This window comes from Callospermophilus lateralis, chromosome 10, assembly GCF_048772815.1.
Source record: "Callospermophilus lateralis isolate mCalLat2 chromosome 10, mCalLat2.hap1, whole genome shotgun sequence".
Classification (NCBI taxonomy): domain Eukaryota; kingdom Metazoa; phylum Chordata; class Mammalia; order Rodentia; family Sciuridae; genus Callospermophilus; species Callospermophilus lateralis.
The window spans coordinates 2,081,917-2,097,624 of NC_135314.1; the positions used below are offsets into that span (position 1 = coordinate 2,081,917).

At 47.8% G+C, this 15,708-nt stretch overlaps 1 protein-coding gene across 2 annotated transcripts in view; it reads right to left on the reverse strand.

Moving 5' to 3' along the window:
• Trappc10 (trafficking protein particle complex subunit 10) overlaps positions 1-15,708 on the reverse strand; it is a 76,765-nt gene that overhangs the window by 50,983 nt on the left and 10,074 nt on the right. The window contains exons 1-3 of one of the 2 annotated variants that reach the window (XM_076867175.2): positions 14,236-14,254; positions 9,667-9,748; positions 4,972-5,107 (exon numbers count right to left, since the gene is read on the reverse strand). In XM_076867175.2, coding sequence (XP_076723290.1) covers positions 4,972-5,107; positions 9,667-9,680 — 150 coding nt within the window. In that variant the 5' untranslated portion in view covers positions 9,681-9,748; positions 14,236-14,254. Of the gene's footprint in view, positions 1-4,971; positions 5,108-9,666; positions 9,749-14,235; positions 14,255-15,708 lie in introns of those variants that run through there. The other variant, XM_076867173.2, reaches the window with a different exon arrangement.

The following is a 15,708-nucleotide window of genomic DNA, read 5'->3' on the forward strand; positions in this document are numbered from 1 at the left end:
AAGACTCCCAGCTGCTAAGATTCTTCTGAGAAGTCACAGTGATGACCTCAGGCAAAACCCCTCCTGCCCCTCTTTCTTTCCCATTCCAACCACAGTGGCTCATCTCCACCCCACTGGTGGCCACTGCAGGGTTGCAAGGCTGGGCCAGGAGGCCTTCCCAGGGATCCATACCCTGGCGAGCTGACCTCCCATGGCAGAGCAGCTGGTTCTGAGAACAAGGGGCCCATCGGAAAGCACAGCATGACTTCGGGTGACTTCTCTGCACATCAGAGGCCACCCAAGTTCAACCTGAGGGGCAAAGACCCACCCTCTCAACAGAGAAGAACAGGCAGGACAGGACACTCTGGTTCAGCCTCGCTCAAAAGTACATTTTGCGCCTTTGCCATGCGGAAGAGAAAATGTGTACCAGCCAAGAGGCTTATTTTAAAAGAAGAGATATCAATACATATTACTAAAATGTAAAAATTAAAAGTCTGATTCTAGCCCAAACTAGACAATGATCAACAGAAGTGTCCAGAATATTATACAAGCAGGGTGCTGATTTAAAAACTGAGTTGACATACCTAATGCATAGAAAAAAGACTGTTATGAAATATTGTAGGGCAATTTGCTGCCCACTTAAGACCAGAAAATCAGACCCTCAACTCCACAGCTCCTACCTACAGAAAAATAACTTGAAGCTAACAGATCAAACATAAGCCACAAGTTCTAAACTTATTAAAAGGAAACATAGGAGAAAATCAGTCACTATCCTCAGGCAGACAAGACCTTCCTAAGCAAGATATACCACGTAGAAGCCTTGTTGGTAAATCACATATTTCACAAATCACGCTAGTCACAAATATCCACATACCAGACAACACACACACACGTCTCTCTACAGAAGATGCAAGAGAAATAGAAACACCCACCACCCGGAGATTGCCACGCCACCGCCTACTGAAGACAGGCCAACTGGTGGCAGCCAAGCCAGCAACGCCCCAGCAGCACAGGGAGGAGACTCGCGACAGCGGCTTCAGCACTGCAGGCTGAAGACAAGAGGACACACCCAACATACGAAGTGTCCACAAAACTCATCCTGCATTTGGTCCCAGAGAACAATTAAGTGCCATAAGGCAAAAACACCTTAAGAACACTTCTGATCACAATGCAAGAAAATCAGAAATTTGTTAATAAAAATTTAAAAAAATTTTTTTCTTCTAGAAACTAAAAAACTTTCTATTAGACAACTACTGGATAAAATGAGAAATACAAACAAAATACAGAATTTCTGAAAAATAAGGACAAACCCTATAATATATTTAAACAATTAATTAAAGGAACATTCATGACTTTGAGGACTGATATCAATGGAAACCTAAGAATGAGGCTGGGGACACAGCTCACTTGGTAGAGGGCTTGCCGTGCCTGCATCTGCCTGGGTTCAATCCCCAGCACCACCAAAAAAAAAAAAAAACTTAAGAATGAAAATATTTCAAACTCAAAACAACTAGAAAAAGAATAAAGAAACCACAAGACAATACAAAGAAGGAAACAACATAAATGAAAGCAGAAATTAATGAGGTAAAAAATAGACTAATAGTAAATCAGACTAATAAATAAAAATCCTGGCTCTTTGAAAAAAAAAATCAAGGAACTCCTACTTTGAGGAAGGAAGAAGGAAGAGAGCGTGAGAGCACGCATGAGTGCACAACACAGAGAGGTAACGGGAAACCTGGCCACATTTTCAAAGTTACAAAACAGACTTCTTTGTATGTGCACCTCAGTAAAAATAAACCTTAACCGAGATGCATAGTTTCTAAGGAAAATCTAACTTATTAAAATGAGTAAAGGGCTGAAACAGACCAACTTCCCAGAAGGAACCCAGAAAGTTACCAAGGAAACACTCTGTAAAAGGGTGTGGGCCCGGGGCCCAGGGTTGGGACTCAGTGACAGAGCGCTTGCCTAGCATGTATGAGGCACAGGGTTCGATACCCAGCACCACATTAAACAAAAAGGTACTGTATCCATCTACAACTAAAAAGTTAAAAAAAGACACGTGGGCCCAGCCAGTGGGGCGGGATCCCAGCACACCTGAAGACCAGGCAGCTCCAACATAACAGTCTGTTCAGAAGCACAAACAAGAACTCGCAGATGCCACTCAGGAATCCGGTACAACACTGACACCTGCACCTCATACAGACAACACAAAACAAAAGGTAAAGACCAGCCACCTGTGAGCACAGACTGTAGAAGCCTTAAATAAAACGCAAGCCCACTCCAAAGCCAGGCTAAGAAAATAAGACCCTAGCCAGGTGGACTCACCCAGGGATGCAGGCCACAGAGGAAACCCACAAAAACAATTCAGGACATCAGAGACGCCAGGGGAAACAGGGTTGTGTCCCCCCAGTCTGACAAACCCTTTGACAACTGCAACTCGTATTCTTTGAGAATTCTTGAGAAAATGAAAATGGATGGCCACACGAACACATTCCTCTGTCCTTCAGCCAGCACCCACTATGGGAACTGCGACAGGCATTCCCACAGAGGTCAGGCACAAGGCAGAGACAGCCACCATCTCCTCTGCTATTTGACAATGTCAGATCAGAGATAAAATTCCAGGCACAAAGACTGAAAAAGTAAACTCTCTCCCTCTGCATATGGCAAGACAGAAAGTCCCAGGCTTCGGGACCTAGAGAATCAAAGTTAAAACTGATTTCCACAATCAGAGAAATCGGCAAGGTTACTTAATAAGGAAATCAATCAACAGCCTCACATACACAAAAATAACTAGACAATACAATGGGAGCAAAAGCCCCATTTACAAGAGCAACAAAACCATACAGATTTAACAAGAAATACAGCAAGTGTACAACACAAAAGCAAGCGTGCACAAAGCCAAGAGCCCTTGCTCCTGGTTAGGAGGCCCAGACATCAGCAAGTCACTTGTTCTGCACATGTACAGAAACGTTCTGCACTTTCCAACCTGCGAGCGCAGCTAGGCAAATGCGGGAAGGATGAGCTGGGGAGGACTTGGCCAGCCAGACAGACTCCGCAGCACTCTGTCAGGCTAGAGAAGCACAAGTGCACAAAGGCTTGAGCTCCACTCGGACTTGTTTTCACCGTGGTGTGTGTAGCAGCTCTGAGATTATCCTTCGCATATTATAGGAATGGGTGGATAATATCCACGTTGATGCTGTTGAGTGAGGAGAAGCAGATGTGGAAAAGCTACAGGAAGAGCCTGAGGGTGGAGGCCACGCTGGAAGGCACTGTTATTGACTCACAGTCTGTTGGACACCTCCTTCTCAGCTCTGTCTACCGAGAGGCCAGAGACAGCAACATGCCCGTAGGTACCCAAGAGCACACGTGCTGCCCAAGGACAAGGACTCCAAAGAAATAGCTGTGTCCAGCTGGAATAAAAGCTACAAGAGGGCTGGGGTTATGGCTCAGCGGCAGAGCGCTTGCCTTGCACGTGCAAGACCCTGGGTTTGATCTTCAGCAGCACCACAAAAAAATAAATAAGTGAAATAAAGGTATTTTGTCCTACTACGACTAAAAAATAAATATTAAAAAAAAAAAATCTACAAGAACCTAGAATATCTTGGTACGCATAAAAGTTAGAAAGTGCTTGAAAGGACACAGAAGTCAGCTGAAGTGACTCTCACACTGGCTAAATCTAGACCAGCCTGGGCATCAGAATAAGCACAGGGAAGGGGCCATAACCCCTGAATAAATGAACACGCACTGTGTCTTCCTCGGGGTAGAGGATGGCGGGGCAGATGCTTAGGACTCTTGGTAAAGAGCGTCTCAGGAAAGAACCGCCACTGGAGGCCAGATGTAAGTGTGAAAAGGCTGGACAGGAAGCAGGGTACTGAAGTCTTGGAGTGGCACCCCAGAGACGGTTTACTAGTCATCAAGGGAGAAAGCAACAGAACTAGGAAGAAATCAGACAACTCTGGGCAAATGGGCAAAATCCAAATTATAATCAAAACCCAGAATTATGTCCGGGTCAGAAATATACAGCTGCAAAACACCCAGGTTCTGGAATTAGGCATGAGGGGTCAAGAAGAGGAGGGTTTGCCTGGCAGGCTGGGAAGGCCATTCTGCCTACCGGGCCTCTGGCTACATCTGGAACCTGGACTGTGGGGGGGTTTCCAGCAGCCTGCAGCACGAGGGCCTCAGTGGGCTGATACTGTGTGCGTGCACAGTGGGTTTATGCCAAACACCTGCTTTGCTTCTGGAATTTTATAGGTGCCAAGCAGAGGGTTTCAGGTGACTGACTTCAGTAAAAACCCTGAATGCTGAGTGGCCAGTGAGCTCCCCCAGTATGCAGTGCCTCACACACACTAGCATGTCGCTGCCCACACATGACTCTGCTGGGAACAGGCACATGGGGTGAAGTGCAGGGGAAACCAGGCACAGGTCTCCAGAGTCCAACACAGTAAACACACAGCCCAGCCTACAGGCTAAAAGGTCCCCTGGTGATGACGTATGCGCCTTGAATGATGCTAAATGCGTAGTAGAGTCCACATAGCAAGAAAGGACCCAGAATTATGTCTGGGTCATAAATACACAGCTGCAAAACACCAAGGTTCTGGAATGCTCCCTCTACAGCCACCCAGTCAGTGAAAGAGCTCGTGGCTAAGCAGATGAGATGGTGACGGTCACCAAGGACAGCACAAGGTGGAGGGTCACGAAAGGGGCACTAAAGTAAGAATTAACCACAGCTCAAACAGATCAAACCTGATGGCCCCAAGGCACCATGAGACTGCACCAGCAGGGAACATGGGAACTGAGATGTACTGGGATCCCAGAGTGCTGCACACTGGCCAGGAGCAGAAACACCCAAGGACACAGCCACGCATCTCGCAAAGCAATGAAGATGAGAGAGCACAGTGCAGAGGCGACCTGAAAGGCAGACTGGACTTCCACACCCACCCACGGGGCTTCAGCCCACTCCCAACATCTTCTTCTCCCTGAACCAATACTTACACAGCATTCTGTCCAGTAGATATGAAGGAAGGGGAAAGTGAGCAGAGCTTTGTTTCCTTCCTTGGGCAGCAGCTCCTCTTTGAACTGAACAAAGTTTGATTCCAGGTGAATCATCTTTGGAGCCCGGCCATAGGATCTACAAACAATTTTTAAAAAGTAACTGAAAAAACAACTAAAACAAGGTTCAGCAGGGATGCAACAATAAATAATTCGATCCTATCTATGAGTTCAGAAGCAAATACAGTATGAGCATGACCAATGCTCTGTGCAGAAGCACTGGAAGCACCTCACACACACCCACGCTCCCTCCCGTTAAGTGCTGCTGCAGAACACACACAGCAACGCTCCCCTGACGGGTCCCACTCCACCAAGGCCCCACAGCCCGAGACAGTTCTCGCACAACAACCACCCCAAAGTCACTGGGAAAGAGGAAACGAGGGCAGCTCTACAAGTCAACTGCACCAGCACTGGTGCTCGGGGGCAGCCTGTGTTACCCAAGGAGCAGAGTTACCTGGTGACAAAGAACAGGCTTTTCTTGCAGAGCTCAAATAAAATAGTGGCACAAACCTCCCCTTTTTCCTCAGCCCAAGAAAGAAGCCAAAGAGAGATCCCATGAGTCACACAGCTAACCTAAGGTCCTGAGAGGAGGCTGCTGTGCTCATGCCTAAAAAACAAATTAAGCACCATGTGTCTTTTCCCTGTGCAGTTTATTTTCCACCTCGGTAGCTATGTTTGAAACATCTACAGCTGGATTTTTTTAATTCAGTCTAGGGATGCTCTGGGTTTAGTCAGTTGAAGCCGATCATACTCAACACAGTTACACTTCTGCTTGAAAGGGTGCCTTCACTATTTGCAAGCTCTCCATCTTCCCCGTCCTTTGTGGGGATAATCAAGTTCTCTTCTTCCATTCTTTTGTTCTGCCAGCTTCAAAGTTTAGCCATCTATTTCTATTTTCACTTTTGGGGGATTTGGGGTGATAAGTTACCAGGCTGGCCTCAATCTTGCAATCCTCCTGCCTCAGCCTTCTGTAACTGGGATCATAGGCATGGGTCATGGTGCATAGCCACGGTGTTTTCCTTCAACACTTTTTTCTTTTCTTTTTTGCTGTGCTGAGGGTCAAAACCAAGGGCTCATGCACACTCAGCAAACGCTCTACCACTTAGCTATATCCCCACTCCAGCAAGTTTTTACTTTAAATATTCTAACACACCACATACACCTTGTCTACAGTTACATTCTGAGACTAACACTGGTGTTCTTTGTGGGACGTAACCTCGAGTTACTCCAGAGAGGCTAGTACAGCTTCTGATCTTAGAGAAGTCTGTGAACATTGATGCCTACTGCAGTACCTCTCCACTAAAAGCAGAGGTCCCTGGGGTCGCTCAGGGCCAGGAGCAGGAGACCCTCAGCACGAGACCTCGAGAGGCTCTGGCTCAGCTCTCTCTCTCACTAAAGCAAGAACGATGAGCCCTAGTTCAGAGCATTTTCCCTTACCACCTCAAGACGACTGCTGTTAATTTTGGACCCACGCTGCATTTCAGATGCAGTTAGAGACTACACATCTGGCTCTTCCTTGCTTTCCTCCAGTCTTCTGGCTCGGTGTTCATTTTCTCTTCAACTATGTGACATCCAGGGATTATTGCAGAGTCCTGGTCTGCTTCTGGGACACTCCTGGTACTGGTTCTGCCAGTCTCCCCTCCCTTCTTTCCCAGCTGCCCTCTCTACTAACCCACCTGTGCAGCATGGGCCATGGTCTTCCAAGCTCCGTCTCCAGCCTGCTCACTGGTCCTTCAGCTAGACAGCTATTGTGCATCTGATAAGGTTTGTTTCAATATTTTTATTTCTAAGATCTAATCAATTCCCATTTTTTATCAAAGTTATATGTGCATAACATACAGTATTAAGCTTTTGGAAGACTCACTCGCGCGCGTGCACACACACACACACACACACACCCCCTACGACGGCGCTGCCTGTCCTGCCGTCTCTGCCTTTCTTCTGTCTGAGTTTCCTAGCGCTGCTGTAACAAATTACCATGGAGCTGGGGGCTTTGAAACAACATTTGCTTACTGCCTCACAAGGAGGCCAGAAATTTCAGGAGGCCAGAAATTCAAAATCAAAAGTCAGCAGGCTTAGCTCCCCTGAGTCTATGTGGGAGGTTTCTTGTTCCCCTTCCAACTTCTGGGGGCTGCTTGACAGCTCTGGGCATTCCCTGGTTTGTGGCTGCATCCCTGTACCTCCATCTCCACCTCCCCCATGTGCCTCTGCATTCTTCCTTTCTGTCTCTTATAAGGACACCTCCTGGATTTGGGGTCCATCTTAACACAGGATGATCTCACAGTGAGCCTTATCTTACGTATACCTTCAAAGACACTTACTTCTAGTAAGGTCCCATTCCGATGTTTCAGGTGGATGTCCCTCATCTAAGACTCCTGAGTTTGATGGGCACTCCATCGGTCTTTCCCAGGCCACTACTTTTCCTGAGATAAACTCTCCACCTTCTTGCCCAGGAGCGGTCTGGCTGTAGACCTCCTGGCCCTGGGCTTGAGCTGTTCAGAACTTGGCTGCTAGTCTTAGAACGGCCCCTCTCCCTGACGTCTGCAGGGCCTCACATCCACGGGTCGGGAGCCTCTCTGTCCACTGAAGGTCCTTCAGGCCTCTGCAGGGCCTCACATCCACGGGTCGGGAGCCTCTCTGTCCACTGAAGGTCCTTCAGGCTTCCGCATGGCCTCACATCCACGGGTCGGGAGCCTCTCTGTCCACTGAAGGTCCTTCAGGCCTCTGCAGGGCCTCACATCCATTGGGCAGGAGCCTCTCTGTCCACTGAAGGTCCTTCAGGCCTCTGCAGGGCCTCACATCCACGGGGCGGGAGCCTCTCTGTCCACTGAAGGTCCTTCAGGCCTCTGCAGAGGCAAGGCAAGAGCCATCTGCATGGATGCCACTGATGGAGGGGGGTGGGCGCCTGGGTCGTGCTCCTTGTCCACACCTCTGCCAGCCTACTTCCCAGAGTGGGCCTCGCCCTTGCCTGCCAAGGCTCTGCATTTGGTCATGCATCATGAACCCAGGCTGGGGCTCAGCCATTTCGGCTTTTCTTTCCCAACCTTTCCATCTTCCTCCTCCTCCCACAGATGTGTCCACATCTCTCAGCTGCTGTTGTCCCCTCTCTCTCTCTGCTATGGTCTGTACATGTGCACCACAGTTCATATGTTGGAAACCTGCAAGAGTGTGAGGAGGTGGGACCCTCAAGAAGAGCTTAGAGTAGGAGCCACTGCATGGGACCAGACAGTGCCATTATCTGGCAGCAGTTCCACTGCTACAGGTGTGGGTTCCTTAGGAAAGAAGAGTCTGGCCCTCTGCCTCTCCATCTTCCCTGTGGGATCTTTCCACCACATTAGCACAGAGTAGAAGGCCCTCGGCAGATGCCACCCCTGATCTCAGCCTTTGCAGCCTCCAAAACTGTGAGCCAAGTGACTTTCTGCTCGCTGTGGGAGCTGCAAGCTGTGGCATTCTTCTGGTAGTACTAAAGGGCCAAGGCACCATCCTTGTGTGGGTCCAACGGTGCAGTCCTTGGCTCTCATTTAGAGGGCTTTCAAGAAGGTGCAGAAATGGCAACATATGCAGTCTAAGTAGCTTCTCCATTCAGTTTTCTTTCCCTCCTTACCTCCATCTGTCTTCACGAACATCCCTTTCTTCTTGTATCTTCCTGAACGTTCAATAACACATGCTTATTTGAAATCCTGCACAATTACTCCGCTTCTTTAGGCATTAAGTTCTGCACTGGCTGAAGTGTTCTCTCTCTCAGCCACTGGGCCTACCAGCATGTGAACGTACTTTCTCTAAGAACATCCTCTCTCACGCGGCACTCCTGATGCCCACAGTACAGCTGAGGCTCACTAATACTGAGACACCATCATCAGGCACAGAAACCAGACTACATGCCTGAGGGCCAGGGCAAGTCACCCGAGAGCCCTTCACATTAATAGGCAAAACCAATGGTCAGAAAGGAACACCACAAAAAAGCCACAGTGACAGGGACAGGGGAACAACAGGAGGTCAGGATGCACCCTGACTACATCAGGTTACCTGTACTGATGTGTAAAAACCCAAACATTTCCACAAATAATATCTCACCAGGAAGATTCCCAGCCAATGACTTCCTCTGGACAAGTCCGTCGACAATGGGACCTGTGTGTACTCAAGAGGCCAACTACAGGGACAGGTGACCGGGCCTCTCTTCTATTTTTCCTTCTAATTTCTAAGTAACATCTTTTCATATAGCTTCTTATCCTTAAGAAAAGTACACGGGTGCTTGGTGAGAAGCTCTGGTAGCCCAGCTGCTAAGGGGTATATGTCTCCCCAGCAAGCTGCCTGTACCTTTAAGATACTGTGATTCACCAGAAAGAATCACAAGTCATTCCTAAAAACATTCGTCTTTAACTTAAAAAAAAATTGCCATCCAATGTCTCATTAAGAAAATCATGCTGGAGCTAGCTAGAAAGCATAGCCCTTGCTTAGAATGCTCAAGGATGAAGCACCCCAAAAATTACAGAGCATCGCCCAATGCCTTCAACAGTAAGACACAGCTCAGGGAAGCCCTTCCATTCTTGACGACAGAGGCCCTCGCTTGTGCTGCTTTGCCTGCACCCACACCCAGAAACTGCAGGCGAGGCTACAGCCCAAACCCAGACACTGTACCTTCTCCACTCCATTGGCTCTCTGGGAAGCTGCTGGGAAAGTGTCGGATAAATAGAGGTAAACAAATTCTGATCTCCAGCACCTACAACAGAATGAAGAGAAATCCAGTTATGGCACTTGTAGGTGGGTAAATATAGACAAAACATGCTTTTATCAAACTGTATTGTTGGGCGATTTTTTTCAGTAAAATGACATCACAAAACAATCTTGTTTTGTGTCTCTAAATGACTAATCTCAAGAAAATCCAACACTTGACACATATAGCTGAACTTAACCTCTCAATACCTCCATGAGATGGCCAGGGCTCTCCACAGGAGAACAAGGATCAGGAAGGCAAGAGGCCCGCCAGAGGCCATGAAGTCAGGAGCTGCTCAGCCCCCAGCCCTGTGCTCTCCAGCCTTCGGAACTGTGTAAGAGCCAGAAAACTCCACATGGGAAGGGAAACCCAAGGGATGAACATGGACGCCTTCCTCCAAGTAACTCCAGCATCCCCCAATGCCAGCAGGAGCTGCAATGCACACACCCCCAGCCTCTCTCCTGGCCCTGGCCAGGATCTTCTGGGAGGAAACAACTCACAGACAGGAAAGCAAGGTTGGAGAGGTGGCTGTGTCGGGGCGCAAAGCCAGCCCACAGCAGGTATGGTTACAGCAGGGATGTGCAGGTTCACACTGCACACCCAGCTCTTTCATCCTAGCTTTACAGAAACAAAAAATCCATTTACTTCTCTCAAGAAATGATGGCATAACCTTTTAATGAATGCTAAAACTGTTACACTCTGAAGGTCCTCTTTAAGCAAAACCATTTTCATAACTGCCTTTATACTGATCTAAAGAAGTCATCAGAAACTGATGTAGACCATTAACACACTTGCTTATTTTGTGATCATGAACCTAAAAAAACTCTTAAAAAAAAACCACATGATGATGTCAAGTCACAGAGAGAAAGCTCATTTCTTTCTTTTTTTTTTTTTGTTCTTTTTAGTTATACCTGACAGTATTTTGACATACCACATATAAACAGAGTGTAACTTCCCATTTTTGTGGTTGTACACGATATGGAGTCACACTGGTCATGTATTCATGTACGAACATAGGAAAGCTATGTCCACTTCACTCTCCTGTCCAGAAAGGTCATTTCTCTGTATATGAGTGGAGTGGTTGGGGTGGCACTGGGAACCTCACTGTCCAGTCCCTGTCCTGCTCCTCCACTGACCATCTGCCTAAGGGTCATGAGCTAGCCATGCCATCAAGAGAGACAGGGCACCTCTGTGTCTTTTCACAATGTCAGAATTTACTAAATAAAAATAGATTCACATACTCAGTCCGTTTACCCACTTCACTGAACTGGGTACTCGTGATCTCACTTGGTAACAGTGACCCCAGCACCACAAGGTCTTCATTCCATTCCAATCTTAACCTCTATATCAATACACTCAAGTCATGCATCACACTTCACTTGATGACAAACAGGTCACAGAAAGGCTGAGAAAGGCTAAGACAGCCACAAGATTCAAAGACCTTGCTAGAAGTGAAGGCAGGGCTGACACAGATGCAGAAAGTCATGCAGGTGACCACACACGGTGCACAGGGCAGCACTGAGGTGTCAGCTGTAAGTGGGCTGTGTGGCCGCAGGGGAGACAGGCTGAACTGAAACCTGGGAGAGGTGGCTCTGGCCATCTTCCTGGGCAAGGATCCTGAGGAGTGGCCATGTGACAGGTCCACACCTGCCACGCTAGCGTGAGGTACTCTTTTTTTACACAAGGGGCTACATCTGGTGTGGCTGCCAGCTCTGTGTGTCTGATGGGACCTGACATGCCACATGCCCAGGGACTCCTATTTAATAAGTTCACCTGTACAAACAAGGTGTAGTAAAGTTTCTACCTTGGCACCTGTTCTCAAAATGTGGTAACATGGCAAACTGCTGCTTTATAACATGGAGTCACTTGGGGCAAGCAAGGCCTGAAAGCCGCCGTCTGTACACCATGGGGTCACCCGGGGCAGGGACAGCCTGAAAGCCGCCGTCCTGTACACCATGGGGTCACCCAGGGCAGGGACAGCCTACTCTCCACAGTAAGCTTGGGGATTTAGTGCCTGGGGATCAGACGTAAAGCAGAAATTAAAAATGGCTCCCTAGCAAGGCCACAGTGCGAGTGAGCAGTGGATGTGCAGATACAACCTAGAGTAGTGGTAAAAGGGCTGCTGCTGTTACATTTTTATGGAGATAAAAATAATCTTTATATTTTCACTTAGCACTTTCATTTTGTTCATTTATTTGGCAGTCATCTCAGAAATCAATTCAGTGAGAAAATCTTTAGCACCAGGGTATGTAGCTCAATGGCAGAGCATTTGCCTATCATGCTGGGGCCGTGGGTTCGATCCCCAGCACCACCAAAACAAAACAAAACAGAAACCAAAAACACCTCTTCTGTTAGCTTCAAGTTTATTTTTTGCCAATTTCTATAGCCTCATTAAAGGTTTCCACAGATATATAAAAATCATTACTATTCACTAGATGGAAACTAAGCCAACCACATGGAAGCTTTCTCTTTGTTTACTTAGCTTTCCGTATAACATCTCACTCACACACACGCGCACACGACCCCTGCAATGCAGTGTCACATAAGTACACAAGGAACATGTACACAGAGTCTGATAACCCTCACAAGCTTGCCCCATACAGAAGGAAAGGGTCGACCAGAGCTCTGGTCTGCGACAGAACCTGCAGAGGTGAGAGGCAGCAAGCGTTTCACATCTGAAGCTCTTGGCCAGGGCTGGGTGAGCCCCTGATCGGGACTCAGAGAAGCAGTGTGGTGGTGGGATCAGGCCTAGAGTGACCCCTCAATAACAAAGAGCAGAATGAAATATGTGATCTATCTAACACGCGCTAAACAGCTACTCTTCAAACTGCTGCTGAACGCAAGCCGCGATCCAGTTTAGGTTATGTCCTCAAGTTTGGAAACATCACTATGGAGGGCGCATCTTCAAGCCCAAGCCCGACCCTGCTTGCTCAGAGACCACACGTTCATTAACTGCTCCTCATCAGCTTTCGGAAAGACAGAGTTTCAAATAAAATAAAATAAAAAAACTCTGAGGTCACAAACTGGGAAGTTGTCTCAGCCTGTTCAATAATGTACAGTGGATTTGCTGTAATTCATGCCCAATGTCAATACCATAATGAAAATTAATCTTTCAAACCAGGAATTCTGTCATGGGGAAAACTAATGTTGAACGCATACTATGGAGCAGGGAACCCGCACACCAGCGTCCTCCTGAAGTATACATATGAAAGGCTTCCACATCTGGGGCTGGGTGGGAAGCAAGGAGAAACAGCGCCTAAAAAACGGATCCAGACTGCATGAGCAGGAAGCAAGGCCAAGTCACCCCTGTCTCTTGCACAGACACTGCCCTACTTCACTGGAAGGCTCCTGTGGAAGAAGAAACGCAAGCCCTCCACTGTTTAAAGAAGACCTCATTTTAAGAAGCCATTTGCAGTCAGTGAGATGGGGATCTTCTTCCCTTGACTGCCTGATGTCATGGACCCCAGCCTCAGGTCTGCTGGAATGCCACGATGTTCCATCACATGCAGGGGAATCTGCCCGGTTGTCACTGGCTTTAGTTATGTATGCCCACCCACCTGGCCTTCCTCTTGGTCCTTACATGGCCTCTGCTTCTCCTCCAGATCCTCAGCCCTGCATACACACACACACGCGCGTATATTCTCTCTTCCTCCCTCTGTTCTTCTCTCCCAGGGGTGACCAAGAGAAAACTGCACAGCACATTAGTGCTCATCGAGTTTATGCTATGGGAATTTGCAGAGAAGGGACAGACACATAAAGACGAGACAAAGATATAAAGTCCCAGCTAGGAGTGGTGGTGCAGGCCTGCAATCCCAGAGGCTTGGGAGGCTAAGATGAGAGAATTGTAAATTCAAAGCCAGTCTCAGCAAAAGCGAGGCACTAAACAACATAAATAAAATACAAAATAGGCTGGGATGTGGCTCAGTGGCTGAGTGCTCCCAAGTTCAATCCCTGGTACAAAAAAAAAAAAAAAAAAAGATATAAAGTCCCCAAACCCAAAGTTCTTAATTATTTATTTAGTAACCAGGGATTGAACCCAGGGGTGCTTAACCACTGAAACACATCCCCAGGTCCCCAAAGTCCTCTCTCTTTTAACTTGAGGGACAACTGAGCACACATGCCAAGGAGGTTCAGAGGTCCATCCAAGGAGATGACCATCATCTTCTCCAGCCCTCTAAGACCAGACTTCACTCTAAAAATTTTCAAAAGAAAAAGATTGGATAAATGTTCCCGAACTGAAAAACACCAAAGACTCAGTATTCAACAGTTTACATAGATTTACACAAAGGAAAACAGGAGTATTGTAGCAGCTGGAAGGAGTCGGGACACTGAGGAGGCCCCACCTGCTCCGGGTGTGCCCTGCTTTGGGCTATGGACAGACACATCTTCAAACCACTGTATCCAGATTACCCTTGACCTCCCGGCAGTTTCCTAACAGTACAGACATTAAAGAGGGGAATTTGGCAGTTTAGCAAAATAATCTTAACATTTACCACAGACCACAGCCTTCTTACAGGGCTCTATCCCAAGGCATGCTAGAAGGCAGCTGCCAGCACAGGCCGTCTGACACAGGCACTAAAACAGCGAAATGAAAAACAACTCAAATGTACCAATGGGGACTAGCAGTGTGGACCTCATAACTGCTACAACACGGTGGAGCCCTACACAACTGTGAAAAGGAGTGAGGAAGACCTCCACACACTACCAGTGTGCCACACAGCCCAGCACATGTTGAGTGCAACGTGGGGCAAGGCATTTGGGCGGTCGTGTGGCACCCCACACGGTGGCTCCCTGGATCTGCAGCACAGTCATCATCTGGCCTTGGTCACACACTGGTCAGACCCTGCTCATCCCTGCTCCTGCAGAACTCCAGGCATCTAACAAGTCCACCAGGGGATTCCAACACAGCTCAAGCTTGAGAACTTCTAATCACCCCAAGTCCCTCGAGAGCTGAGATTTTCAGTGCACAAGAAAATATAAAAGACAGCATAGTTCACTGAAACCCCAATCTTTGATTTTAATTTAAAATACTGCTTTCCCTAAAAGGAACCAGGGCTCCTTGCCCAATCAGCGGACTTTGGACTGGGGCGGGAAACGTACAAAGTGAGCTGGGGCATTTGCCATGCCAGGCAGTGAGAACCAGCCTCTGAAGCCAGCCTGAAAGAGGCTCTCCACAGCCAAAGATGCGACAACATGCACACAATGAAGCAGCCGCCACCACAGCCTCAAGTACACCCAGCGCTTCTGTGACCCTTTAAAAAAGCCACCCGATCACCACTGCAGGGTGCTAGTGAACCAGCTCATTTTGGGGAAAGGTCAAGTGTGCAGCACCACTGCACTACTGGGTGAGCCAACACTGTAAGCAGTAAGCATGCATGTATACATGCATGGGTGCGTGCGTGCGCACGCGCACGCACACACACACACACACACACACCCTTTCTGTAGCAAGATTCCAACCAACAAATGAAAAACGCCAAAATTACAATATAACCATCTTGCAACACTTAAGGACGGAGTGGAAAACCAATCAGACACACCACCACTGAACAGTGTGAAGAACCAAAAGGAACCCAGCAGCAGCGGAGCAGCCGAGACAAGGTGGCCTACAGCACATGGCAAGCCACAGAAGGAGCAGGGAACTGACTGCATAAAAACTGTGTCTGAACGCTAGTTTACAAAGTTGGGAAGGTTAAGGCAAATGGGAAATGTAAACATTGAATAGTTCACATTAAGAATTATTTTGGGTATGTTAAAGGTTGGTAGTGATGTCTTGAAAGTCCTTATCTAGAGACATATTCTAAGCTCAAATGCCATAACAAAGTGACACAGACAGGTGGGCTCAACAGCAGAAATGCACTTCCCACAGTTCAGAGGCTGGAAGTCCAAGCCAAGGTGTCAGCAGGTCCACTTGCTGGGAGGCCTGCTCCCTGGCTTGCAGATGCCCACCTTCTCACTGCATCTCA